Source organism: Euprymna scolopes, chromosome 13 (assembly GCF_053919585.1).
Source record: "Euprymna scolopes isolate OS-2025 chromosome 13, ASM5391958v1, whole genome shotgun sequence".
Classification (NCBI taxonomy): Eukaryota; Metazoa; Mollusca; class Cephalopoda; order Sepiida; family Sepiolidae; genus Euprymna; species Euprymna scolopes.
In genome coordinates this window covers 57,740,528-57,766,314 of record NC_136494.1, presented here as the reverse complement: position 1 = coordinate 57,766,314, position 25,787 = coordinate 57,740,528, and the positions used below count along the sequence as shown (strand labels likewise).

At 33.5% G+C, this 25,787-nt stretch overlaps 1 protein-coding gene across 2 annotated transcripts in view; it reads right to left on the bottom strand.

Moving 5' to 3' along the window:
- LOC145292041 (fidgetin-like protein 1) overlaps positions 1-16,746 on the bottom strand; it is a 72,383-nt gene extending 55,637 nt beyond the window's left edge. The window contains exons 1-3 of one of the 2 annotated variants that reach the window (XM_080138065.1): positions 16,609-16,746; positions 9,737-9,886; positions 6,905-6,990 (exon numbers count right to left, since the gene is read on the bottom strand). In XM_080138065.1, coding sequence (XP_079994191.1) covers positions 6,905-6,990; positions 9,737-9,885 — 235 coding nt within the window. In that variant the 5' untranslated portion in view covers position 9,886; positions 16,609-16,746. Of the gene's footprint in view, positions 1-6,904; positions 6,991-9,736; positions 9,887-12,094; positions 12,221-16,608 lie in introns of those variants that run through there. The other variant, XM_080138066.1, reaches the window with a different exon arrangement.
- Positions 16,747-25,787: the final 9,041 nt, after the last annotated feature.

Sequence of the window (25,787 nt, the reverse complement as noted above, 5' to 3'; positions counted from 1 at the left end):
TTGGAAAGATCTGTCTGTTAAGAAGTTTTTTATGAATTCAGGTAATCTGCCTCTTAGTCCGATGTTGTGGAGATCTTTTATGATACCGTGTTTCCAGGTAGTTTCTTATGCTTTCTCAAGATCGAAAAAAAAACAGATGTTATGTGTTCCTTATTGATAAAAGCTTCTCTGACGTAATTTTTGAGGTTAGTGATGTGGTCTATATATCCTTGATTTTTTTTGTATCCACATTGGGTTTTAGAAATTATTTTGTTGTCATCTAAATACCATATGAGATGGTAGTTGATCATTCTTTCAAACGTTTTGCATACGCAGTTTGTGAGAGCTATTAGTCTGTAGTTTTCTGGGTTTGATGTATCTTTCCCCAATTTGGGTATCGGTATTATTGTTGCGTGTTTCCATAAACTTGGGAAATCTTTTGTTTCCCATATTTCATTATAAATTTTGAGAAGGAGTTTTAATGATTCGTGCAGAATTTCTGTAGCTGTAGTGCACTTCATCTGGTCCTACAGCCGAGTTATGGGATTTTTCTATGGGGGTTTCTAGTTCATTGAGTGAGAAACTTTCATTGTAAGGCTCTTGGTTTTTGGAGCTAAAGTTTATTTTGTACTTTTCTTCATGTTTCTTAAGTATTTGAAATTGTTTATTGTAGTGTTTTGATGATGAATTTTTGGCAAATGTTTTAGCTAGTGTGTTGGTAATATCTTTTTTTGTTATTTTCTGTTTATTTGTGAGGAGGTGTTTGATTGGATTTGGATTATATTTTCCAGGTATTTTCCTAATCATTTTCCAGACGATTTTGGGTTTAGTGGTGGTGTCGATTTTGTTGACAAATTGTTGCCAGCAAATTCTTTTGGATTCTTTAATTGTTTTACGAGTTTTAGCTCTTTGGTGTTTGTATTCTATTAAGTTGTTGGTTGTTTTTTAAATTTTCTTAAGGCTGCCTTTCTCTGTCTAATAGCCGTTTTACATTCTGGATTGAACCATGGTTTGTTTGTTTTTCCAGGAGGAGAATTTTTTGGGTATGCACTTTTTGGCTATTGTTATGAGTACTTCCGTGAATTCTTCCATTGTTTGGATTTGTTGTTCTGTGAACAAAGTTCTTTGAATTTGGTCCAGTTGGTTTTGTTTGTGTTCCATCTGGATATCTGGTTTTGGATGGAGTTACTGTAATTGATTATAATAGGGTAGTGATCACTTCCCCATGGTTCTATGTAAGTGCTCCATGTATAATCCAAACAGCTTGATGGATCGCACATGGTAAGATCAATAGCACTAGTTGAGCCATTTGTTGAATTTAAGTATGTGGGAGTTTTTGATTGAGAAGGCATAAGTCATTATTGTTAATTAGTTGTTCAATTTTATTTCCTTTTGAGTTTGTGACTTTACATCCTCATAGTGTACTGTGGCAGTTAAAGTCTCCCAGGAGGATGAACGGTGAAGGTGTTTTATGAAATTTTCTAGTTCAATTTCATTTATTGGTTCAAGAGGGGGGGAAGTATATTGAGCAGATTGTGATTGCTTTGTGTAATTTGACTGGAGTTGTAATTGCTTGGAAATTTGTTTTGACAGAGAAATTACTTTGAGGTGCCTTCATTAGCACGAAGGCCTGTGTTATGGAAATAGTTGTATTATTCATAGTTTGGTGTTTTGAAATGGTTATTGTTTTGTAGGAAGGTTTCTTGTAAGCAGACAATGGCCGAGTTGAAGAGTGAAATGAATATAAGTTTGTTATAATTAGATTTTATTCCACAACGATTCCATTTGATGATTTGTTGTTTCATTTTTATCCACGAGGTTATTTAATTTTCCTCTATTTCCATCTCTTTAGAGGTAGAGAGTTTATCTTTCGTCAGAGTTTATGTATTTGGTAAAGTGTTTTGCTGGTTTTTTTTTTTTTTTTTTTTTTTGGATCTGGAGGTCGATCTGGGTCTTGCTTGGGATGTTGCTGTTTTGGCTTCTTGTTCATTTTTTCCCTCTTGATTACTTGTGTTTGTTTTCTTTTTTTTTTTATTTAGGGTGTTTTTGGTTTCCATTTTTTCTAGAATTTGGAATCTACTAGCAGTTCAGCCCCGCTTTTCCCGGGCCCTATGTACTCTTAATAACTTTGTATGCATATGTATATATATATTAAGTTTGTACTCATTTACAGGTAACCTGCATTTAAAATTTCTAGTGTTTGGACCACAAATTGGTGGAGGAGTTTGGTAAAGTTTTCAAAGCTCAAATCATTGAACTTTGACCCCTTAACAACAAAATTTCTGGCCAAAATCCGATTAAAAAGATTTTCTTTTGTTAAATCTCGAGTCTGTAGACTAAAAATTGACAGAGTAGTATGCTAGGGAAATGTGCACACACACAATATTACTTTAATTTTAATAGATATAATAGATTAATTCACAATTAATCTCAAACCCAAAATTATTTGCTACTAATCTACTAATGTCCTTAAATCCAAACCCATTCACTATTAATTCACTAATAATGTCAACCCAAAATTATTTGCTATTAATTTACTATTGCTCTCAACTCCACACTTTTAATTAATTCACGATTAATCTCAAACCCATAAAATATTTGCTACTAATTTACTATTGTTCTCAAGTTCATACTTATTTACTAATAATTCACTATTAATGTCAAACCCAAAATTATTTGCTATTAAAGTACTATTACTCTCAACTCAAAACCTATTTACAATTAATTCACCACACAAAATTATTTGCTTCTAATTTAGCATTGTTCTCAACTATAAAACTTATTTACTATTAATTCACTGTTAATCTCAAACCCAAAATTATTTGCTTTTAATTTACAATTACTCTCAACACCAAGCTTATTTACTACTTGCATTTCTGCCTGGCTTTGCTCCGGTCCTATGTACTGTTTCTAACTTGCCCTATGTGTGAATACACTTTATGTAAGATTTCAAATGTTTAGACCAAAATTTGTCTGAGTAATTTCGTAGAGACCGCAGAAGTCAATTTTTTGTTTACATTTGACCCATATTTTGCCCCCTTAACATTTATTATTATGGTCTCAAGTCAAAACGCAAAGTTTTACCCATATCCACGTTACCCACATTTTAAATTTCAAGTCTTTAGACCCCAAATTGGCAGAGGAATTTGGTAGAATCTGCAAAGGTCAACACTTTCCACTTTGACAGCAAAATTTTCGCCCAAAAACTGATTAAAATGCTTGCCAAATGTCTGAATACCTGTTATGTATAAATATCAAATGTTTAGACACAAAATTGTATGAGTAGTTTGCTAGACACCGCAAAAGTCAAATCTTTTGAACTTTGACCCCTTGGCAACTCAAATTTTTGTTCCAAACCGATTAAAAAGCTTGCCCTATCTCTGAATACCCTTTATGTAAAATTTCAAATGTTTAAACCATAAATTGGCTGAATAATTTGGTAGAGAGCGAAGAGATAAATTTTTTTTAAATTTTGACCCCACAACATTTATTTTTGGGGACTCTAATCAAATTAAAAAGTTTGATCCATGTCCAAGTAACCTACATTTAAAATTTCAAGTGTTTAGACCAAAAAATTGATGGAGGAGTTTGGTAGAGTTTTCAAAGAGCAAATCGTTGAATTTTGACCTCTCGACAGCCAAATTTCTGGCCAAAAATAAATTAAAATGATTTTCCAAAATCTCAAAATCCCTTATGTCAAATCTTGAGTCTCTAGACCGAAAATTGACAAAGTTATTTGGTACGGAAATGTAGAGACACACACACACACACACACACCTTTTCACTTTCACAGATAGATAGATAAATTCACTATTAATCTCAAACCCAAAATTATTTGCTATTAATTTACTAATCTCAAACCCAATATTATTTGCTATTTATTTACTATTTTTCCAACCCCAAACGTATTTACTATTACTCTAAAGTCTAAAGTTAATTACTCTTTATTCACTATTAATAACAAACCCAAAATTATTTGCTATTAATTTACTATTACTCTCAAAACCAACCTTATTTACTACTTTCATTTCTGCCCAGCTTTGCTTGAGCCCTTTGCACTGTTCATGACTTGCCCTATGTGTGAATATACTTTTATGTAAAATTTCAAATGTTTAGACCAAAATTGTTCGAGTAATTTTGTAGAGACATCAGAGGTAATTTTTTTTAAACTTTGACCCCAATTTTGACCTCCTTAACATTTATTGTTTTGGTTTCAACTCAAAATAAAATGTTCGGCCCATGTCCAAGTTACCTACATTTAAAATTTCAAGTGTTTAGACCCAAAATTAGCAGAGGAGTTTGGTAGAATCTGCAAAGGTCAACTCTTTAAACTTTGAGCTTTTGGCAACCAAATCCTTGCCCCAAAACATATAAAAATGCTTGCTGCATGTCTGAATACACGTTATATACAATTTCAAATGTTAGACACAAAACTGGCTGAGTAGTTTGTTGGACACCGGAAAGGTCAAATCTTTTGAACTTTGACCCCTTGGTAACTCAAATTTTCGACGCAAACCGATTGAAAAGCTTGCCCTATCTCTGAATACCCTTTATGTAAAAGTTCAAATGTTTAGACCAGAAATTTGCTGAGTAATTTGGTAGACACTGCAAAAGTCAATTTTTTAAAAACTTTGACCCCAATTTTGACCACTTTACATTTATTTTTTTGGGCTCAAATCAAATTATAAAGTTAGATCCATGTCCAAGTAACCTACATTTAATATTTCAAATGTTCAGACCCAAAATTGACGGAGGAGTTTGGTAGAGTTTTCAAAGGTCAAATTGTCGAACTTTGACCCCTCGACAGCCAAATTTCTGTTCGAAAACGGATTAAAATGATTTTCCCCAAATCTCAATATCCCTTATGTCAAATCCAAAGTTTGTAGACCGAAAATTGACAAAAGTTATTTGGTAGGGAAATGTACACAGACAGACAGACACATTTTCACTTTTATAGATATATAGATTTTGAGTGTATATTGTTTGGTTTTCTTCTTTTCTTTATTTGCTGTTTTATCATTGCTTATATTTTTATTAATTTCTGGTGGTTGTTTTGTTGGTTTGTGTGGTATTTTTTTAATGGTTCTGTTGTGGATGGAATATTACTTTGTTTGGATTTGTTATTTTTATTTTGTTTCCCAGATTTGAGTATTTTTCTTTTAGGCTATTTTGAAATTCTGGCCATTCTTTAATATTTAATGTAATCAGTCTGTTTATCAATTCCTTATATTGATCACGTATTTCATTATGTTGGCATGGTTTAGTTGTCTTTGTTGTTGTCTCAGCATATGTGTTGTCTTTCAAGTACGTCTCAACTATTTTTCTGGTTTCTGAGAATGTTATGTTCTTATTGTACTTTACTTCCTTTATTTCTTTTTCTTTTTATGTTTTACATATTTGAGAGAAGACCGGGTGATCTTTGCAGCTAATGCATTTCACCTCATTTATACATTCTTCTTCAGTGTGGTCAGGCTCTCTGTTGCTGCATTTTCATTCCTTTACGGAAATTCTTCATTTTGAGTAGAGACTGAGAGTCTTTAAGATTGGTTACTTCGACCAATAGATTTCCGTCTATTTTTTTTCCAATTATTTTTGGTTTACTTTTTGTAGATAATATCTTTTCTATTAGAAAAGGTGATAAGTTTCCAATTTTTTTATTTTCAATAATAATTAAGAATCTTGGGAAATTTCCATCACCTATAGATGGAACGGTTTTCCTAGTTTTGGATTTTTATTCCTCATCTGAGCTTGAGAGGTCAGAGTCAGAGGAATGGTTTCTTTTTAAGGGTCTTGAGGGGGATGCATTTGTTTTTTTTCAGGCATGTATTTTGAGATTTATTTTTCATCAACCACACTCCCTACCCACCTTGGAGTCCAAAATTGGGGCATAGTAAGGGGGAAACTCATTCGCCTTGACCATGTCAGGGCTACGTGGAGGATATACTCTTTTGGTAAGAAGTTCTCAAGCACTTTATTTCCTGTTCATTATGTCTTCAAAAATACATATGTTCAAATGGAGTGTTGAGTTCTGGTCTTGCCAATTGATTGACCCTTACCACCACCTTCTAGCACTTACTTGGTTTGCCTATTTTTAGTAGTGAGAGAAAAAAGTTGGAGTACCTTTGAGTTTCGTTCTTTGTTAAGGTAGTTGGTATTTTGGATGTAAGTGCTAGGGCTTGGCGTGACTGGCCGATTGGTCGGATTGGGCCTCTCCGACCGCCCGTCTAGCCGAAGTAGGGACCAAAGTGATGTGTTGCGGTGCCTAGATTTCTATGCACTCAGGTCTAGGTTAGCTCAATCACCAGGATCACGTCCTAAGGCATTACAAGTAGCAACCCACGGCTAATTGGTTGCCCCGTTGAGGGATTTTTATTTTCTGCAGGGAGGGGGGCAATCAGCTTATTCTCGTGCCCTACCGACAGAGCTAAAAAAGGGGGGGGAGTATACTTCAGGTTGTTCACATTTATTCATGGATTTTAGTTCAGTTTTTTATTACTTTGGTTGGTATGATTTAAGTTAGGAAGCTAGTAGGGAAATGGGGGTGAAAAAAAAGGGGGAAGGAGAGGGGGCTTTTTTGTTTAAGGCTTTGCAGAACATGCCTCAGTTGTGAAAAAACAAAAAACAAAAACAGAAAGGTATTAATGTAGGTGCATTTATGTCCGGGAGTCATCTTCTGACAGCCTGATTTGGTTGCACCAGTGTCTGTGTAGGAATTATTTTCAAATGGCAAGCATCTTAAAAGAGACATTGAATTACTTCATTTTGGATAAAAAATATTTTAATCTCCTCACCCAACACATATATTCTACATATAAAAAAAAATGAAAAACTTGCAAATAAATAAGTTATGCTAGGTAGGTACAACAAGTCAATAATAAAATGATATTCAAATTTCTTCAATAAAAATTAATCTCTCAATACAAACCTTGGTTTTCTTTGAAAGTGTCAACAATATTGGCATATTGCTGGCTACAATCTGTCATTAGCATTTTTGTTGCATCAGGTGATAAACTAGAAAGAACAAGATGACAAAAAAATTTGTAAATTATAAGAAATACTGCTAGGGTGTATGTGCAATGTACCTCTGGTGCATATAATTGTAAGAGGATGGATTAAGGTCTCCATTTGTGGATTCAATAAGATGCTATGTTACAAACAATCAACACATAGAAGTTACTGCATACGTAGGAGATCATTTCTAGCAAATTTTAGGTTTCTAGGTTTTATAGTCTAAACGTACTTAGCAGACAGACACAAGCACAGACACATTTCTCATAAACAACATTTTACAGGAACATCTGAGATGAAAAGTAAATAATAAGAAAGGGTGGAAGAGCAAAGTTCAGATAAACAGATACAGAAAAAAAATTGGGGGGGGGGGCTACTTCATACAAATGTACAAGTGAAATAAATTAACAGGAAAACTCTTTACTATACTTACATCTTCAGCAAAAGAAGATATCTACATCAAAAAAATTTGGAAAAATTATCTAGTAGAACTTTTATTAAAAATATAAATCAGTTTTATCATACGTTTCTGATTTGCCAATAAGGGAGCAAATACACATAAAACAGGGGAGATAAATCATTCTATCGTTTCATCAAATCATAATTAATAGCGAATCAGAAAAATATGACAAATTGATTTCTATTTTTATTGAAATTCTACTCGATAATTAAAAATAAATCAAGAATTAAAGTTAAATTGCAAATTATTTAGGACTTCTAACAAGTCATGGTCGATGGAACCAGAATATGCTATCCCGATGGATTAAATAAATTCTGTACAATAGGTATCTCCACGGCAATGTGTAAAACGTCAGTATTACACATATTAATAGTGACGTCATCATTTCGTGTGTTTGTGTTAATTTCTATGGATAAGCGTTCGCGTTATAATTGTTAATGGAGTAGGGTTTTTTTTTGCTATAGATAAAAAATAATATAAAACTTAACTTTCGTAAAACAAATACATTTTTATTAACGAACAACACAGACTAAAGTTAATAAAATAAAATTTATTTAAACGTTTTCTGTTGACATGTATTTAAAGATAATGTTCCTTACAAGCCTCCATACATTTTTGAAAAAAAGCGCCAAACACAAGGACCACCTTCTATCAATTTAAATAATAAAATCAAAACGCATTTTTTTTAAGGCCGATTTTGGATTTACAATTTTTATTATCTCAATAGTCTTATATTCTCTAATATGAATATATTTTTTATTATTGGAAACCTGTTATTAAAAAAATCCATTTAAATTTCATATCGCATATTTGAATTTAATATCATTTAAAGCTTTTTAAAAATAATTATTTTTTCGAATTGTTTATTTTTGTTGTAATTCGAATAATTATATTAGCAAGAAAAAAATTATCAAGAAAAAGTGTTTTTTTTGTTTAACATAATATTGAATTTATGCCCAATTTTATTCATAACTTTGAGGTAAGTGAAATAAATAACAAAATTTTATATATATATAAAAATTAATATTTTTTAATTGTTTGATCTTTTCAGCTTTAAAAAATGTTGAAACTTTTATCAACCCACATTTATTTTGTTTAGTTTTCGGGCCATGAAATATAGGGGGTGGTGGGGTAGAACACCTAAAAATATATGTTTCCTCTAATATATTTAACGAAACCTACTTTTAATATGTAAGTTTATTTAATAATGAATAAATATCGAAAATTTCAGAAAAATATGACTATTATTTGATTTTTAAAACATGGGTGTGTGAACGGCTTAAAAAACATCACTACATAAGAACGTTGTTTTAAAGCGTCGATAATGTAAACATGATTTTTGTCTCAGATTTTCATTATTTTTGTATGCTGTAAAAAATTTTTTAAATATTAGCAGTTTATTTGTTAAAAAAAGTTAGGATGAAAAAAAAAAAAGTTAGGATGAAAAAAAAAAAAAAAAGTTAGGATGATAATATTAAATTAAATTACAATTACATTGTGTTACATAAGGGGAGATTACAACTGTGGCGCGCATTGGAGGTACCTACTGTACAGATTGCCAAGTTCAAAAAGATACAACTGAAGAAAGTTAGAGGTTACTTTGGCCGAAACATTGTGAAAATAATACTCAGGATAAGACCAGTAATCTGACGAATCCAAATAATACGAATTCGGAAAATATTATCTATTAGGAAACTTGATGATATGCATCAACTTACCTTATCAATTTTGAAATATTCTTTGTCAACTTTGGTCATAACTTTGCTTCTAGAAATTATAGAAATTCAAGTAAAAATAGTCATCTTAGTTTAAATACGCTGCAAAATCTCAGCAATATTCAACCAAATTTGATCCAATGCATTTTAATCAAAATGTGACGTATGAAATTAAAAATGTTTCCCTTTGACCATTTCCCATTTTTAACTTGGAAACGTATAAAAGTACATAAAAGTAAAATTATTGGAATGTTTATTTTATCTTCTTTCCATCCATATAATTGTTTTCAAAATTCATTCACAAATAAGAGAAATAGGGTTTGTTTAAGAACATGAAGTGTGAAAATAAAATCCATAAATCAGCTTTTTTTTTTTATTTAAAAAAAAAAAAAAAAAAAAAAGGTAGATTTAAGTTGGAAATCTGCTCTTTTTAAATGTATAAAAAAGCAGAGAACTCAACATATACTTTTACGAATGTTCTAAAATACATAGAAAAAATATTTCTCTCTTTAGAATGTATACAAAAACAAATGCAAATATTTCTTATCAGCTTAAATTTTTTTTTTTTACTTACAAATTTGAATTTGCTGCAAATGAAATTTGTGCCATGAGATTTCGGGAAATATCAGCTTTGTCCGAGGCATCACCATTATCTTTTCGGTCATCAAATACCAAATTTTGGAAATGGTTTAGAAATAAACCCTGCTCTTCTCCAAAATTCATTCTGAAAATTTTAAGAACAAAAAAAAATCTAAGTTAAAAATTTGACTTTTTCCCTCTATTATTTGAATTATTCGGACTACTGTTCTCACTTTAAATGCTTTCCCATTTCGGCCAACCTTCAACTTTCTTCAGGTTTATCTCATTATGTTTCTGTTGAATCTGGGAATTTTCACAAAATTTTGAACTTTTTATTCAATCCACGGGGATAGTATACTCACATTCCATCAGTTATGATCAGTTAGAAGTCCTGTTGCATTTTCCACACTAAGGATTGAACTTTCAACCTCCAAGAGAAAGTTACTTTACAACTGAATTTTAATTAAATAAAAGATTCTGTTTGAAATTCTGTGCAATTTCCCAGAGTTCAACAGAAAGTTTCCAGAGTTCAACAAGAAGGCCAGAAGTTACATTGACCAAAACGTTGTGCAAATAACACTCACGATAAGAATAATCCAATTAACACGAATTATCAATCCTCATCTCAAAATTTTTTATTATTAATTATTATTAATAGCAACAAGACCTGAAATTGTTTGTGATTGAATAATAAAGTATACTCCTATGTACTTTTTCATTATGCTCATAACACCATATTACTTTTGTTTTTACCCCCGCCCCATTCTTCTATTTTACTTCCTATATATAGTCAGAAGAAGCTAAGATATAGGAAAACTCTTTGAATTAGTGCCTCGCATATATGGTTTTAATTGCTTTAAAATTGGATATACATATTTTTGGTACTGCTTCTATCATCTTCCCTGGAGAATTTTATACTTATGATATAAGCTTCATAAAAATAGAATATATTTCAAGTTTTAAAGGGGTTATGCACTTAGGGATTTGGAAACGCTTTCATCATCTTCCCTAGTAAATTTTACATTGGATAATGAATAATTTGGAAAGTTAAATGTAATTATTACAATGTAGTTTAGTTCCTATTTACTTGCCTTCTCACAAGGACAGAGTGAGATACAAAATCAGTTTTAATGTGGAGAAAATCCAGCTCCCTAAAACAAGGGACTCTTGATTGAGATAAAAATAAAAATTGTCTCAGTTCAGGATTTCTCCTTCACAGACTGAAGACAGAACAGGTGAAGCGTCATATCAGAACAGATGATACTCCCACTGCAAGAACTTAGACATGGAGGTCGGCAAGTGAGATTAAGAAGTCAGTGCTCCCAAGGAGGGGCACTCTGAGCAGCAAAATGTGCTTGGGCAGTTCCGTCGTCATTCCTCAGTGAAGGCGCCTCAGGCAATTAACAATAAACTAACCTCTTCTCAAAGAGAGAAAGCAAAGTCTGAGAGGGTGGACCTCCTAGAACTGCACAGAACTAGCATGACACCGCAATCAACAGGGACGAGGTCATTACGTTAATGGTCAATATCTGTTGATTTTGGGGGCAAGGATAAAAATCCCTAGCCATTGAAAAGCATCATTCAATTGATTGAACCAAATTACCGATGACTACTTTTGTTAAGGCAATGTGCTTGGTACTGGTACAGCGCTTCTATCAGACAAAAAAAAAATACAAAACAAAACAAAAAAAAACAAGGTTAGGTTTAGCATTACATTTGAATTAAAAAAAAAAAAAAAAACAGTTGAATTTTTGTCCAGTTCAAAAGCTATACCAGTACCATATTCTTTTAATTTGTATGATATTAAAGAAAATAAATAGTTTACTAAACTTTTAATATTTTAAAATTTTATAAGAATCTCCAAACCAGAGATGATCTATTTAGTTTAAATCATTTCAAATTTTTAAGTGCCACTGAGTAATTCTTTCTTTTTCTTTTTTTCAAAAGATTAAAATGGTTGAATAGTTCATAAAGAAACTAAATGCTTAATGGTGGATGCATTTTTTTTTTTTTTAAATAGGATATTTTCATTTTATACACTATGGTATTTTTTTTTGTTTCAACAAATATTTAATCAACAGAAAAAATAGTTTGTCAGTACAAAGAAGCGAGAAACAAAGGCACATGTAACTGCTACATAATTGCATTAAACTGCAATTACGTAGGCATACTAAGGACATTAACAACAAAAACATAAGTTTTTTCCAACATTGGGATTCAACTGCAGTGATGAGAAGCAACAGTAATGACGAAACTTTCGATTAGACAAAATCTTTAATCAGCAGTTTCTTTCAACAGATCGAAGAATGTTCAGTCAAAACTTCACATACAATATAAAAACTCAAACACAAACCTTATTTCATCTTTTCCAATATTTTCCTTTCAGATGCAACACATATGCAAATGTCACAATCCAGTCCAGGCTTTTTGGGCCCAAAGCCTCAGCAGATGCAACAAGAACTACTAAACACAGCAACCGCATACACACAAAGCTTATCAAACACACATATACCATATATTACCATTTCTTCTACAAATATAAGAACAATTAAAATTTCTCACCTAATTTATTTAGTTACCTTCAAATTTTAACATAACATTTTGAAGAGAGGTGAAGATGAGCAGCAATTTCATTATTTGAATCAAATAAAAAAATTATAATGTGAAGTTTGATCTCTCCCGAGTTTTGTTTTATCTACGTAAAAAAAAGAAAATGTCCTTCACTGACCGCAACACTAATCCTAAGTCTGAGGTGGTGGTTAAGGATACCAGTACCAGATGAACTTCGTAAATTTGTTTTTACCTAATGTTACATTAAGAGAAATGGCAATTTTTTTTTTAGCATTTTACCCTAATCAAGTAAAAACAATTTTTTTTTTTCAAAGAAAATGCTAATGAGATTTGATCCTGCACAGTAAAAATGATTAAATTAAAAAATAAAGTTGATTCACTTTAGGTGAATCAACTTTATTTATTTATTTGAAACTAATTAAACTCATTCCTACTACAAAGGAAATAATTGATCCTAACTTTGTCAGAGAAAAACAAATGTCACTATGACATTGATTGGGTAGATTTCTATCACTATTTTGTTTTATTTTCGAGTTTTGAGCGATTATTAAGACAGTAAAGATGGTAACCTCATGGAACTATTTGTGTTTTAAACCTAATAAATGCTTTAAAATAAGTTAAAACACCAAAAACCTTATCTTACCTTTGGTAATATTTGTTATATATTTGTTTATGACCACTTTTTCGGTTTGTTTTCTATAGTAAAAATGCCTGTTTTTATTTAATGTCTGTACTGATTTGGCCACCTCTGGTCTGTTCAATATTTGGAAACATTTGATTCAATATGGATCTCTAGCTGAATAAAGAAAACACAGACAGAGAAGGCAAGGTTTTGTTTGGTTCGTTTACTGCCTATCAACCATAAATGGTATTCATAAAAAAAGTGTCACGCCTTCTTTCATTATAACACTATTTCAATCACTCAAATTATTTAGAGTGAAATGCAGTGTAACTTCTTTTCTTTGATGTACACAATGTCATCATACGCCTAAAAAAAATGCCCAGAAAACTGTGAGAAATTCTGCAGAAATAAGCAGGCTCCTCATTGGTCGGTTTGACCGCCCACAATTTTTTTTGAACCTATCAAATTGATTGTTGTTATTAACTGCCAAGTCGTATTTTTGGCACTATTTTCATGTTTCAGGTCACGTCAGTTTTCCAAAAGACAGCAAATCTAATGGACATAAAAACTCATCTTCTTATCCGAGGCATCTTTGTCTCTTTGAGACGTATTAATGCCCTAACATAGGGCAAAATGTTATTATCATTTGCAAATGTCAATGCACTTATGTCGAGCGAAATATTATATTCTTTGCACACCATTGTGCTCTACGATTGATTGACTTTCATCATTATTTATATAATGTCTCTCTGAAACGATTTTAAGGTCTATATTTTGACCTGCCCTGCGTCCACCATTCGGACGGTTATTTACAGTGAACTCCAGGATGACTACCGGACTCTCTGCATTCATCCTTGGAATGCATTACTCAAGTCATTGACTTGTTGCAACTATTCTTCGAACAGTGTGGAGTCTTGTATCCTACAAACGCGAAGATAAACCATTAACTACTACTCTTACGGGTGTTGCCAGCTCTGTTGAGAAGAAAGGATGGCGCATCTTTTGCAATTTGGATCTTTTTACTTTAATAAAATTTACGTTGAAGTTTAAAAGTGTGAGCCTGTTGTGATTTCTGATTGGTTTCTTTCATATGCCAAGGGAAAAAACCGAGGTGAGATAATATCTCACAAAACATAGTCAATCAAACAGCCAAGAAATCGAAAACAAACAATATGCAAGCAAATTGAATTTTCTACAGATCTGTATTATTTTAAAGTTGTGAAAGGTTTTTTTTTATTTTTTTTTGGGGGGGGGGGTTTACAATCTATAGAGATTCGAAAAAGTAGTCAAAGCACAAATATATAATAAATAAATGTTACCAAAGGCAAGATAAGTTACTATTCTACCTAAATGGATAAGATTTTAGCGTTTTTACTTACTTTGGTAATTATGGCCTGGTAGACCAACAAAAAAAAAAAAAAATACCTTTGCATGTACAACAATGGCCACCAACATAAAGAATTACGTTGCTTAATATCCAGCAAACTATTTGTGAAAAATTGTAATATGGGTACTCATGCACTTATTGATCCGTGCTGAAATAATAACATTATTCTTTAAAAAGCCATTCTTAACATGGGGAGGGTGTTTTGTACCTATTCTGTACTTTAACCTTACAATTGAATAAAAAAAACATATAAAACTTTAATTAAACTTGGAAATACGATTTAAAAAATAGTGTGGATCACTAAGTGCATTAGCACCGCAATATGATATTCGTTTTCAGCATACCTGAAAACCTTCCAAAATCATCATTTTAAAGGAAATGTTAAAGTGGAAAACATATAAAAATTTACCATATTTTTTTATTTATTTATTCTTTTCCTTTCTTTTTGATTATTGTTAAATAAATAAAAAAGATTAACTCTGCATTATCTCAAAAATTCATTACGTCGTTTCTTTTTTTTTTTAACAAATATGGCCGCCACGTAATATTACTACATGAAACATGCAGAAAAGTATGTTTTTAGTATCGTGAAAACTAGTTGCCGGCCACAATTTTAAATGCGATATTCGTTTTCAGCACACCCGAAAACCCAAGTTTTTAAGGTGGGTTTTGTGTTGGTCTACCAGGCCACAATTACCTTGGGTTTATATTACTATACACATAAATTCGAAAAAGTTGTCAAAAACAAATATATAACAAATAAATGTTATCAAAAGCAAGATAAGTTACTTTTCTACCAAACTGGATATATTTTTCGTGTTTTTATCCAATGTAACATGTTTATTCAGCTCGAAAAACATACATTGTTTGTTTACCGATGTATTGGAAAATTCAAAATGGCGCCCGACTCTCTCTTTAACACGGTAAGTTCGGGAAAAGGTGTTATAAATAATAAACTAGACAAAATACTATAAAAAAAAACAAAAAAAAAGCAACACCGAATACATGTCAACCTATGTCACGGTAATATATATTGAGCGAGTTTCTAACAGTATTTTGTCTGGTTTTATATTTATGGCACCTTTTCCCAAACTTACCGTGTTAAAGAGAGAGTCAGGCGCCATTTTGAATTTTCCAAAACATCGGTAAACACAGTATGTTTTTCGAGCTGAATAAACATGTTACATTAAATAAAAACGCTGAAAACATACCCAGTTAGGTAGAAAAGTAACTTATCTTGCCTTTGATAATATTTATTTGTTTTTTGACAACTTTTTCGAATCTATGTGTACAGTAATACAACCCCTACCTTTGTTTTATTTTTTATCTTTAACTTATTGTCGAGACTTCACTTTTTCATTCAATATAAGATTATGTCGATATCTTTTGGATACGGTAAAAATTCAATATATCTAAATGTATTTACCCATTTTTTTTTTTTTTTAAATATTTTAAAGCAAAAATACATATTGTTTTATCTTGTCTTTTATTAAATGAAAAACTACTTCCCATTAAAATGTTTAGTGTTATGCTTGTAATCTTAACACGCTAAAAACAAAACAAACCATCTCTCAATATACTTCTGCAATTTACGGAAGAAAATTTACAGAAAAAAACGAAAAAAGAATTATACTTCGGATCCAACCACTATTCTCATAATTGTTGCTATATTCTCAACGTTTTGGCCGATGTAATTTCCGACCTCCGTCTTCAAGTGTATCTTTTCTACCCCTATGGAATTTAGAATTGATTTCCGAGTTCGACATAAAGAATCGAATAGCATGTTCGAGATTCTCAAGTTGAAAGAATCATAAAGAATCGAATAGCATGTTTCGAGGTTCTCAAGTTGAAAGAATCATAAAGAATCGAATAGCATGTTTCGAGGTTCTCAAGTTGAAAGAATCATAAAGAATCGAATAGCATGTTTCGAGGTTCTCAAGTTGAAAGAATCATAAAGAATCGAATAGCATGTTCGAGATTCTCAAGTTGAAAGAATCATAAAGAATCGAATAGCATGTTTCGAGGTTCTCAAGTTGAAAGAATCATAAAGAATCGAATAGCATGTTTCGAGGTTCTCAAGTTGGATGCACCTGAAGAATGTCGGTGATTACGGTGGTCGAAATGTGAAAATGACAACCAAATAAGAATAGTAGTCCGAAAAGAGAAAAATAAAACATGTTCACGATTTTGTTAATGTTTAAAGTTTTCGTAAAATGAAAAGGTTATCATGATTTGATTGTATAAATGAGAACTTTAAGATGATTTCAATTGATAATAATATGAATACCTTATCTTTTTCTTTGATTTTCAGATGAAATCCACAGTGAAAGTAATTCGCGGAATTTGCAGATAATTAATGGTGTTATTTTTATGTTAAGATTTACGAAGTTGGCGCCATTTTTATCACTAAAAATATTGGATTGTCTCCCTTAAGGAGTTCAAGTCTCGCTGGAGTCTTGTTCATATTTACTAACTTCCCCACGAGGGCACAGTTAGACACAAGGTCTGTTTTTAATGTGGAGGAAAATCCAGCTCCCCCAAAAAGGGCACTTTGGACAGGAACTAAAATAAAAATTGTCTCAGTCATGAAGGATTTCTCCTCCACTGACCAAGGACAGAAAAACACTGTGATCTTGACCCAACAACGACCGTGGAGATTTGTTTCGTTGTTGTTGTTCCTATTTATTTACCTCCCCACTAGGGCAAAGTTAGACACAAGGTCGGTTTTTAATGTGGAGAAAATCCAGCTCCCCAAAAAAGGGCACTCTGGATAGGAACAAAAATTAAAATCTCAGTCCACTGACCGAGGACAGAGGTAAAGTGTAGTATCAAAACAGATACTACACTTTGTTCCTAGCCAAAAGCCAAATAAGCGGCTGTGGTAATAAATTCGTTGTTGCTGTTGTTATTACTATTATGCTACTACTACTACTACATTGTAGTAGTACTACAACGGGTTTGTTTTACAATCCACAGAGATACGAAAAAATGGTCAAAAACCAAACATAAATAAATGGGCGCCCCCTACACTATTAGAACGTCGTTCTAGCAACGAAATTTCGGAAATCGAAATACTGAATTTCACATGAAAACAATCCTCATATTTTTAAGATGATTATATCCCAAAATTACGAAAATTTATAAAGTAGAAAATTATTTATTAAAAAAAATAGAATTTGAAGAAAACGATTGTATTTGCTTATTTAAGACACGGGAAACTTCAAAAGGGAGGTAATTTTCCGTTTCAATTTAAACAAGATGGCTGCAATGTCGGAAATTTATCTTGTTTCCAGATAAATTCGACACGAAAGTAACTAACCTGAAAAAAAATAACAGCATGAAATAAAAAGGTGGGGGGGGGTAAAGAATAAGATATAAAGGTCTTGTTTTAGAACGAAGAAGAGATTTTATTCACAATAAAATTAGTTGCAAATTTTTCCCTTTGCGAGTATTAAATTTAAAAAACGTCAAGGTAACATATAATGTAAAAAAAATAACATTAGTTCTCATAATGAAGATGTTGTATCCATGAACAAATACAATAATGTGATGCAAAATAGTATCTCCTAATCACACTCTCATATGTAATAAATTTTAGGAGCGTACTCACAAATTGAAAGCCAGTCAGGCACGTGCCTTTTTCCTTTTTTTTTTCTCGTTTAAAGTCCTTTTAGAATTTTCTCTCCTCCATTTGCAAGCAAACCGTAGCCACGCAGATGGATTTCAGAAGCATGCCGTGTCGCATGTCCAGGGTTTTCTTCTTTGAAGGCGGTTCCAAAATTCTTTATCACGTAAAATAAGGTCTTTTTTAAAATAATTACACTCCTTCCAAATATGTGCAAAACGTAGCAGCGTAGATAGTTTTCAGAAGCATGCCTCGTCGCATGCCTGGGGTATTCTTGCCGGGTTTTCTTCTTTGAAGGAGGCTCCAAAATTCCTTGTCTGCACCGAGCAATGAACATGCATCCACTCTCCATGCCACTGGAACCAAAAAAGAGACCGAAATTCGCGCTGGACTCGTGACATGATCAAGGAGCTAGCATTTCTCTTTACTTCAAATTAAAGCGAGTTTCGTACAAACCCAAAATATACAAAACCAAGAATCATAAAGGATACAAAATACAAAAAAATCAAATACAAGAACCAGATAAAAAATAATAAATGTAAACGGGGGGGGTGCACTATTATTGGTACAAAAAAAATTCCAACAGCAATTTTTCACCTGGTAACACGATTAAAGTTTTTTTTTTTAATAATTCAGTAATTGTCAGGTAATTTCGACTGCATAATTTTGAAGCTAACATTGTAATTTATTAGAATTGATAACAAAAAAAATCAGTAGAAACCATTGGTTTTTATCTGAAAACTCCATTTATCGACTACAAAATTTTGTTCTGATAGTGCAAGAAGTGCCAATAAATGTTTCCAAAGCAAGAAGTTAATCTTCTATCTAGCTGGATAAGTTTTTAGTGTTTTTAATTAATGTAAAATGTTTATTCATTTCGAAAAACAAGTAGTGTTGAGTATTACACAAGAACAATAAAAAATGACCGCAATTTATCTCTTACATTTTTGAAGTCTTGATAATGATTTAAAATAAAAAATAAAGCAAAATACTTATATAAACCCACCCAATAAATATTACTGTGATATTTATTGAGTGTGTTTCTACTATCATTTTAATTTTTTATTTTTAGGTCATTGTTGAGACTTCAAAAATGTAAGAGATACTTTACGGCAATTTTTTATTGTTCTCATGTAACATGCAACAGTACTTGTTTTTCCAACCGAATAAACATTTTAAAATAAATAAAAACACTAAAAACTTACTAAACCAGGTAGAAAAGTAACTTCTCTTACCTTTGGTAACATTTATTTGTTATATATTTGTTTTTTTACCAGTTTTTCAAATCTGTGGATTGTAAAACAAACCTCCTACTACTACTAAATTGTAGATAAATTTCTAGAATAGAATTTTGATTCATTGGCAATCACATCTATGTCTAACCCTACAATTAACCCTAAATCCTAGAGGGATGATTGGCGTTGCCAGCTGAGATTTTCAAAAACCATTAAATAGAAAGAAAAAAAATCTAACAAAAAAATCTAGATATATACTAGATTTTAATTTCGTCATCATCATTTAATGTCCATCTCCATGTTAGCATGAGTTTGATAGTTTTGCCTGATGACTCTTCACCTGACCTCTCAATCTTGTTCAAGACCCAGTGATAATCTCAACTTCCTAAGGTCATCATTAACTAATTGACTCCTTGTCTTACATGGTCTACCCCTCCCTCTTAATCCATCAACTGCAATAAATCTGCATATGCTGACTGGATTTACATTATCTATCCTTTCTACATGCCCATACCACAACAATCTATTCTTGCGCAAAACATCAACTATGTTGAGAATTTGTAATCTATTCCTAAACTCTTTTGATGACTTCTTATCCCTGAGATTTACACCACACATCCATCTCACGATCTGCATATCTGTTCTAGAAATTCTATTAATGTTCTCCTCCTTAGGGGGTCAAGCCCGACTATCATACAACATAACTTTACAAACACTGGCTGCATGTGGTTTCCCTTTTACTTTATTAGAGAAAGCACAATTTGTTAAGAGTTCCCTAAATTTCTTCCAATCTGATTTTACACCCCCATCTGCACTGAGCATATCACAGGATAGCAAAACTAATCAACTACCTTGTACTCGATACTACCAAGTTCAACTTTCTTGCTCTCTTCATTCTAGACTTGGATGTTCGAACATGTTCTACACTTAAAATCTTCATAGATTTTAATCTTCCATTTACACCATTACAGTGCTTGGGTGCCCAATGGCTGCAGTAATTGCAAAATATAAAGTTTGCACCAACAGCCTTATGGCAAACTCCACATGGGCATTCCTGAAGTTAATGTTGGACCTTAATTAACATCATTTTGCCTTTGCCAGGTTCACTCTGAGACCCTTACTCTCCATTGTATTTTTCCATGCATTGCATATCTAGCACCTAATTCTTCTAAAGTCTCTGCAATAACTACTAAATCATCAGTATACAACACCTCTCATGGTAAACCATTTCTCTATTCGCTCCAAAGTGCATCCAGAAAAATGATGAATTTCAAAGAGCTCAAAACATAACCTTGGTAAACACTTACCTTGACACCAAACTATAGTGATGTATTGATTCTTATTGTGCTATTACTATCCCTATACATTGCCATGACTGTCCTTATTAGTCACTCAACACCCAATTTTCTTATGACCTACTTAACTATTTCCCTTACTCTATATAAAAATGTTATGAATATACATAATAATTTTGTAACTGTTTACTGAGTCAGTTCTGTAGAGGGACTAAGATATAATAATACCCTAACTCGCCACAAGAAAATAATGAAACGAATGGAATTGAAGGAAACAAAAACTCAATTGATGGATAAGATAAACGTGTCGTTTATTTACTGTTGAAAGAAAGAATGTTTTAGATATAACATGTGTTCATGTCCGCGCGGGTGTAACCATCGTTTGTTGCGGGATTGGTGTTGTAGAAAGAAAAGGAAATGTGTTTTCATCTCACGTTCGGGTCACTATTGTTTGTTCGCGCGTGGGAAAAGAAGTGAGTAATATAGTAGAAATGAGAATGATAGTCCAGCGTGTAGACAAAGACAAAGGATAGAGGGTTGACATCAGTTAAACTGTGCACCATGTTAGCCGTCAGCTACGCGGTGGTGTTCTCTGGCACAAGTAGTAGATAGAGAGAGAGAGAAAGAGTGTACGTACTATCTGTTTGCCTTTTGTCCCACATAGTGGTAAATGGCATGAGGTACGCGCGTGCGTGCGCCTTCCAGAATGGCGGCGGCTGGTGCGCCCACCAACCACCTCGGAAAGGTAGATTGGAAAAGAAATAAGCCGCTTGTTGCTCTTTCTTTTATAGGTGTTTCCGGTGGTCTTTTGCGCATGTGTGGATTTCCATTGAAAGGAAGTGACGTCGTCCATCTGTGTGCATACGTGTGCGAGTACATGTGTGTACGTTAGCATGTGTGTATATACACGTGAATGTGAGTCTATGTATGCGAATGTGAATATGTGTACGTGTGTGAACGTGGGCGTGTATGTTTGTGTGTGCGTATGTATATGACAAGTAATATAACTTGAAATGTGAACGTGTTTTTGTGTGAGACTAGGAAAGGCTCGCGCAGTTCTTAGATGTTGGAGCTTCAATAAATCCAAGTGCAAAGAAGTAAGATGTGTAAACTATGACAAGTGTCTGATAAAGAATATTCACTTGTTTGTGCTTCTCTGAATGATTTTTATGTGGTCAATGTTCTGAGAAATCAGGAGGTTCCAGATTGATGTAAATTCTAAGTGTGGTCGTATGATATTTGTATACAGTTTTAAATAAAATGACTAACAAAGGCCTTGTTATGAACTACCATCTTCCAATTCAACCATCATGATAAATTTGCCTCTCCAAAAATCCCTCCTCCATCATCTATTAGATAATTAAATCTCTGAAATATCTTCTGCTTTGACAGAAAATTATCTTAGTAAGAAGAAGAACCTGTATTTTACTTTTGTAGATTGGGAGAAAGTTTTGACTGAGTGGCAATTGTCTGGTGGACTTTGTATGTGTGATGGATTGGTGAAGATTATTAAAGTAACTTACAGAAATGCTCAAAGTCATGTTAGAATGAATAGCATATATAATGTTAAAGTGAGAGTACATCCGAAATCTGTACTGAGGAAGGCAAGTCGTGTGGAAACCAAACCACTAAATGATTCCTAAGAATGCTAAAAAGCAAATCGCTCCAATGACTATACTCTTTCCTTCTGCATTTTGTTGGAATTCTCTTTTCTTCTAACTCTCCAAAGCAAGGAAGTTTTCACAGAAACATGTGAACTCAAAATATTTTCAACCTACGAAAATTATTCCTAACTCCAAAAACTAATGTGTCTCTGCAAAAGTAATACACTGGTGTTAACTTGGAAAATCCTATAAGACCTGGTCAATAGAATCAGTTTTCTGCAGATTTCACCAGCTTCATGCGCATATAAGAACCCAATAAGTCACTCCCCCCTCAGGAGGCAAGTCACAAAAAAAAAAGACTTCATAACTCATGTACCAACCTTCAACTCGCACACATCTATACACACACTAAGTGTGGTGACTGAATCGCTGATTTCTACAAATGCTAAAAGCAAATAGCTCTAATTGCTTATCCCCTTTTCTCTTCTGTTTCACTTGAATTCACTTTCTTCCTCACTCCTCAAAGCAAGGAAGTTTTGACGGAAATGTGTGAACTTTAAATATTTCAACCAATGAAAATCATTCCAAACACCAAAAAGTAACACATACATGTTAATGTAGTAAACCTTAATGCAAAGTTATAAATTCCTATAAAACAAAAATTTGTTTACATGGAAAATTCTCAAGCAATACCAAAGGACTTCAGAACATTTGCTCAACACTCTCCCCCCCTTTGACTAAAAAGTCAGAGGAGGTGAAAAGAACTCAATGACTCTTTTACCAGCATTTTTCATGCCCATTCCTACTCACTAGTAAGGGTCAGGCGAACAGAAATGAACTGCTGCTCATATCTACATATGTAATGAGAACTAGGTAAACCAATGCACACACACACACACACACACACACACACACACACACACACACACACACACACACACACACACACACACACACACAATGCCACACTGTCAAATACATACATATATTACTTACATGCACATATATTCACATTCAAATCATTTTGATTTGTAACTAACTCAGCTTTTTTCAACAACACGTGCTTGTATAAATGACTGAAAATAACTTTTATATTCTTATCTCCTGTATAAAAATCTTCTGTTATAAAATTTCGTTTTTCTCCATTTTTCATGTACAAAACTCTGTTTATGTTTTAAATAGCACTTGCTATCTGGTAATCCTTGTATTCTTTCAATGTTATATTTATTTCCGTTTTAATAAGTATGCATGCCTTCATTTTATTCCTTCACTAAAGCATAACATTATACCCAAAATATATTAAATGTCAATGTGGTTCTTGGTTATATCCAAGGACACTATTGTCACCCAAAATGTTGTCTAGAAGGTTTGTATAAGTTGTGCAAAAAAAAAATGTTTTATGCTGAAAAAAAAATGAATTTCTTTCCACGTGGGATGGTTGGTATATGGGAGGTTCAACGATCCTTTAATTATTTCCATAAGAGAAACATGGTGGCCTCCTCTTGCACCTGCAAGAAGGAGCAGACCTAACATGTTTGATGCCTGCACTTAGGAGCATTACGGCTGGCAAAATCAGCAGGCAGGCAAGTTTGCTCTGCATATAAGATATTTGACAGAAGCCTAGAAACGGCAGACAGCTGACATGAATGATGTTAATCTGGGGCTGGTTAAGAATTGGCCTCGGCAGAGCTTTTCATAGGCCTGAACACAGGGCTTGCTATCAGTGAGGACAGCAAGATGATGTTCTGCTTAAATCAGGTATGGATGAAAATGTTTGGTGGCTGCAGCAATAGCCAATACCTCGACTTCACATGGTAACCAGGTAGGTTGATAGCCATGTAGTCTTGCAGAAAAATGACCACAGAGTCAGTCATGATCCACAACTGGTCAGCAGGACGAGGTATATGAATGATTTTTATTGAAGTCAGGTGCTTCTGAGTAGTGAAGAATGCTCCCCGTAAATTGTCAGTTTACAGCATCCTGTGACTCTTTTCCTGCAGTGACTTCATCTAAGGGGCTAAGAAAGTGGGAACAGTCAGAAATGATATGGTTTAAACCTTCCAGGCTCCTATGAATTGTCGTAGACCCTTCAGTCTTGCGGGGTGGGGAGCTAAGTGCAGCGATACAGTGGGGCCCAGCTGACAAGGATCCCTCTGATCATATCCATCTAAGGATGATTGTTTGCTTAGGACATATTATGGTTTTGCTGGCGGATATTCTTAAATTGGCCAGAGATAGAGTTGTGAGGACTTTACGCCAAACTGATGACAGGTCCTTAATGCTGTTCCCTCCACAGTAAAGATCATCAGCAGGCTTTGCCACATATCCCTCCACCAGCGAGTCACTTAGTACTCTACATATTAGTACCTTCAGAGCTGTTTCTGATCCTGGCATACCTGTTGTGTATCTTTTGTAGACACGCATGTCTCTGAATGAGGTCACAACACAACAATATTTCATGGATTCCTTTGCTAAGGAGATCTGATATAAAGTGCTAGTGAGGTCGGTTTTGATAATCCATCGCTACTGACCTATCTTCCTAAGAGTGGGGTCAATGTTCAGCATGGCAGATGGCTGAGGTTTTGCATATCAACCAATGCTGGAAAATGCCCCCCATTACACTTTTTGATAAGGAAGGACAGGCTTATATATGCCACTGCTACTCTGATATATTCTGGACGGGAAAATACACCAATGTGTTTTAACTCATCGAACTTAAGTTGCAGTTCTTGGAGTCTATTTTCATTGTATAATGGAAGTCAACGGCTGAGTAGGACCCATGTTAATGGAAGCCTTGAAATGACGAAATGAGCCATTATACTCAAGTAGATCCTCTCCAAAAACTTCATAAAACTCAGAATTAAGTTGTTAAGATTCTAGATTCTCTGCAGAGGATAACATGTCATCTAGGGTGATGATCATACAGCAAGCAATATTGTCATAGTGTTTGCTTGAAGTTAGGTAGGTACTCACGATACCAGAAGATGTTATTGTTAAACTGAATGTGGATATAGTTTGGCAGATGTGTTGTGATCAACATATTTTCTGTGGCTCATTGATGTTGTTGACAAGACACACTCTACCTTCTATACTCCTTGTGATCATGGGTAGCAGCCAAAGTTTAACTGATACTATGTGGCCTGAATCCCAACAAGGCTCAATGGCAAATTCGTCCTCCTAATCATCAGGCATGGAGCGTTCGAAGTACCTGTTAGGTCACACTGTTGTTTGTTGGGGGTGGGGCAGGCAAAACATGAGCATGTCTGACCAGTCATATTTTGGGAGAGGATGTAGTAGAGCCATACTTGAATTGTGTATTGCCAATCCATATCTCAAACTTAGCGGGTCTCACTGACAGGTAATTACTGCGCATGAATGGGACACTGCCAAGTATCTCAGTATAAAGATCCTCAATAACCAGGCCTTCAAAGAAGCACATTGTGTCCCCTCTCTCCAAATTAAGCCTGGTCTCTCCAACCACATAGAGGGGGGAGGATCCATCTGTTTGTTTGGCAGACTGGGAAGATTTTATGATTTTAGCACCCACATGCTTGGCTGTTGAGTATCGCATCATATTCCTCATGGCACCACTGTCTCCAATGATCTGTACTGAATGATGATTTGAGAACGTTAATATAGACGGATTGTTCAGTTTTCATTCACCATGAGGTTATCATATTTTCATCCTCTATATGTAAATTGTCTCG